Source organism: Lupinus angustifolius, chromosome LG20 (assembly GCF_001865875.1).
Source record: "Lupinus angustifolius cultivar Tanjil chromosome LG20, LupAngTanjil_v1.0, whole genome shotgun sequence".
Classification (NCBI taxonomy): Eukaryota; Viridiplantae; Streptophyta; class Magnoliopsida; order Fabales; family Fabaceae; genus Lupinus; species Lupinus angustifolius.
Window position 1 is genome coordinate 19,287,320 of NC_032028.1, and position 3,737 is coordinate 19,291,056.

At 27.8% G+C, this 3,737-nt stretch overlaps 1 protein-coding gene across 1 annotated transcript; it reads right to left on the bottom strand.

Annotated features, from left to right (window-relative positions):
* LOC109335099 (transcription factor MYB90-like) lies at nucleotides 224-3,690 on the bottom strand. The gene is made up of 3 exons (XM_019571170.1): nucleotides 3,543-3,690; nucleotides 2,540-2,669; nucleotides 224-898 (listed from the first exon to the last, which is right to left on the bottom strand). Exons 1-3 carry the CDS (start codon nucleotides 3,655-3,657, stop codon nucleotides 427-429), a joined length of 717 nt encoding a protein of 238 aa, XP_019426715.1. The 5' UTR covers nucleotides 3,658-3,690; the 3' UTR covers nucleotides 224-426.

Genomic DNA, 3,737 nt, shown 5'->3' on the forward strand with positions numbered 1-3,737 from the left:
GCGCTGTTGAATCTAGTCATAAATTCTACTACACTCACATAAACAATAGCCAGAAACACTGTCTGTTGAATGTCAATTTAAACATGATTGCTTTACAAGTTTGCGGTAGTAAAATTAAACATATATACATATTATACTAAACTAATAAATAATATAATAAATATTATTATTTAAATTATTTGTTAAAACAAAATATATGAATAGGTGATATAACATGTTTTAGAAATCTAGAAATAACATGAGCATACTAAAATATAACCACAAGTTCCATATCTAACCCCAATATTTTGACATTTTTTTTCACAAGGATATCTTCCATTTTCTGCATTTGCCTACAGAAAGTTTAAATATGTGCCTATGAAATATATATAAGATTAACAAATAAATAATAACTACATCCATCATTTAAGATGCTGAATCCTACCCTTAGAAATCAAGAACATCACTCCAAGTTTGACCTTCAATAAGAAAATCCTCAATTTCTGTTGTTGTTAATGAAAAAATCTCATCATCCCAATTAAGGTCTTGAAGGAGTGTGTTATCTTTTTCACCCAACAAACATGTGTTGTCTTCATCAATGCCTACCTTGTCTTCCACCAAAGTACTCCAACAATTATTGTTGAACTCTAATGAAACATCAACACATGCTTCACTAGTAGTACACTTTTTGTTCCCACTTTGATCTTCCCTAATTGATTTCCCTCTTAACCATGGTGAAGTTTTTGAGATAGTTCTTGGTTGAGGCTTTATTACAACGTGAGGTTCCATTATTGTTTCCATTGGCATTGTATTAACACATTCTTTATGAGAGGATTTCTTCTTCCTAATGTAAGAATTCCAATAATTTTTTACATCATTAGGAGTCCTTCCGGGAAGTCTTCCAGCAATAAGAGACCATCTGTATACATACATAAAAAAATATTTTTTTATTAGTAAAAGACAAATTTATTAAATGTGACCGTGCTAAAATGTAAAAAAAAAAAAAGATAGAATACAAGGGGATGTAATTAGTGAAGGTAATAAATTATGTGGAACTTTGCTTGTTTCATAAATAAAAGGTAGACATAGTAAATTTACTTCAAGGTATGGTACTATCATTTTCCATATTGAAATTATTGAGAAACAGAAAGGAGACATACAAATATGGGTATCTTAGATTTGGCAATGGTTAGATTTTGAGTTTGGTTTTCTACTTTGTGTTTCTTTTCAAGTTTTTAAGAATGAATATATTATTGAACACAAGGAATGCTAATCCATGAATAAAGATGGACTAAAGCAAAGGAAAAAGACTAGTTAACCACTCGTCATAATACAAGATAAAGGATTCATACACTATTGAGATAAATCATAATTCGATCCTATTTTAGCCGAACATGGATGTGCTTAAATCCCCTCTTTTGTCTTAGAAAAGTAAAGTTTCCAAAGACGGATTTCTTGTAATTGGTTTTTTATAGGTTTTGAGAATCATGTACTCTTATTAGCATATTTTAATTTATATTAAAAAAACAATTTCTCTTTCTTTTCTTTGAAAAAAAGTTGTAACATTAAGAGATTGTGAGCTTAAATTTATAACTGGAAGTATGTAGATATGAGCTTGTAGATGTGAATGTAGCTATATGCTTAAAACTATATAGTTAACTTATTGAACTAGAACTATTCAAAAATCTAATCGTAAAACTAGCTAAAATTTGTTAAATATGTAATTAAATAAATAAATTTAGTAATTTGGTAAATTATTACTAATTTTGTAATTAAATAAATATTAGAAATTTGACAAAGTTATTATTAGTTTTATAATTATTTATTTAAATATCTATCTAATTTGGTAGTATTATTAGTAATTATTTCTAATAATTATAAATTTATAATTATTTATTTCTATCATTTATAATTATTAGTATATGCTTTAGTACAATATAAGTAAAATGTAAGTTGGTAAATTTTAAAAGGGTATGACCGAGAAATGAATTATTGAAAATTGTAATAATATTTTAATTAATTTTCTAGAAATCAACTTTCAAACGTTACAATCTTTAAAAGCTACAAGTTTCATTCAGCTTTTGTTTACTGAACAACTTTAGTAACTTATTGATTATGTCAAAAAAAAAGTTACAAGTTATTACGTGGAAATGTATCTGAAAAAGGTAAAAGTTACTTCAAAATGTACAAGTTGGTCCTCACATTATATGACGAAACCAATAGGACGTCTAGTTCCTATTACGAATAAGATGTCTAGCTACTATTTCTCCAAACTTTGCATTCCTAATCAAGTATTGTTGAAGTTTAGAATCATTTATAATCGTAATGTCGTAGATAAAATAATCCGGAAAAGTTCACATCGTCAATTTTTTATCACAATTTTTTCACTTTTAATTTCCAATTACCAATCATCTATTTTTTCGAGGAACGATATCCTTACAATGTCCCCTCGAACCACCAATACACATTTTCTTTCATCTATCATATATCTTCCTATATCTTTCTTGTGAGAATATAGTTGCATAGGAATGAATAGTAATATGGGTGTGTGAAAATGAACCTGTTTCCCAAAAGTTTATGCAATCTTAACATCAAATCAATTTCTCCTTCATTGAACTCTCCCCGTTTAATATTTGGATCTAGATAATTCAACCAACGCAGTCTACAACTTTTACGGCATCTATTTAAGCCTGCAAGAAGATATATGTATTAACATTAAGTGCTACATTTATATTAATATATATGTCACTTAGTTTTATACAAATATATATCGGAAATACAGACATAAATTAATGATCTTAAATGGAAAATTTTCATGCCAAAGGCATTAGGTAACGACATAGATAAAGGGAGAAAGAACATAATACAATATTGTTCTTCTCTAAAAATATTGTTGAAATCTAAACAATCTGATTTTGATACTAATATATTAAATTGTTTATGGTTATTCCCATTTAGTCAATAATATTACATCTATCTTATTTGTACAATTCAATTTAGTTATCACTTATGAACCACTATAACTTTCAACTACAAGATGTTGATGTAGTAGTATAAGACTATACAAGACTCTAAAATGACCAAAATATCAAAAATTCAATCATTGTGAGTTATACTTGTTGGGAGATGCAACCACATATCCTAAAAAATATTAGTTCATTGCTCATAGTATAAGAGAATATATTTCACGATATCAAAAAAGCCATATAACTTTCATGTTAAGAAAAAAAGTGAGACATAATAATTATAAGGAATTATATATGCTCTTCTACTCTCTATTTCTAATATGGAAGTTGTAGGAAATAAGAATAACCTCAAATACTACAATTGTAATCATAAATTTAAGAAGAATGAGAATAATCATTTGGAAGTATTAATGGTTTTATCCATTACTCTTGTCTCTAACTATCATTATCATATAAGAGTTATTTTGGAAGATGAATTTCAAGATTCACTACTCTTTTTGCCGCAAAAATTGGCCTTGTACAACATTTGAAGTACTTACCAATTCTTACATGTAATTTAAAATATCTAGTTACCAATTAATATAAAAGGTATTGTACCTGCTCTTTTAGGCACAAGGTGCCATTTTCCTTCCCCATATTGTTGCACACACACTCTGAGAAGGTCATCTTCCAACTTATTCCATGCACCTTTTCTCACTCCTAAGGATCCCATTGCACTGAAAGACACAACTCACAAGACACCTTTTGTAAAGTGAATCTACTTTCCTTACAATTTCCACAACTATATATATA

Bases quoted from the DNA above. Each gene is read 5' to 3' on its own strand.
- LOC109335099 (XM_019571170.1), bottom strand. From the start codon at position 3,657: ATGGGATCCTTAGGAGTGAGAAAAGGTGCATGGAATAAGTTGGAAGAT. The intron at 2,670-3,542 runs GTACAATACCTT...ATCTTCTTGCAG, and splicing joins CCTTGTGCCTAAAAGAGCAG to GCTTAAATAGATGCCGTAAA. The intron at 899-2,539 runs GTTCATTTTCAC...GTATGTATACAG, and splicing joins CATAAACTTTTGGGAAACAG to ATGGTCTCTTATTGCTGGAA.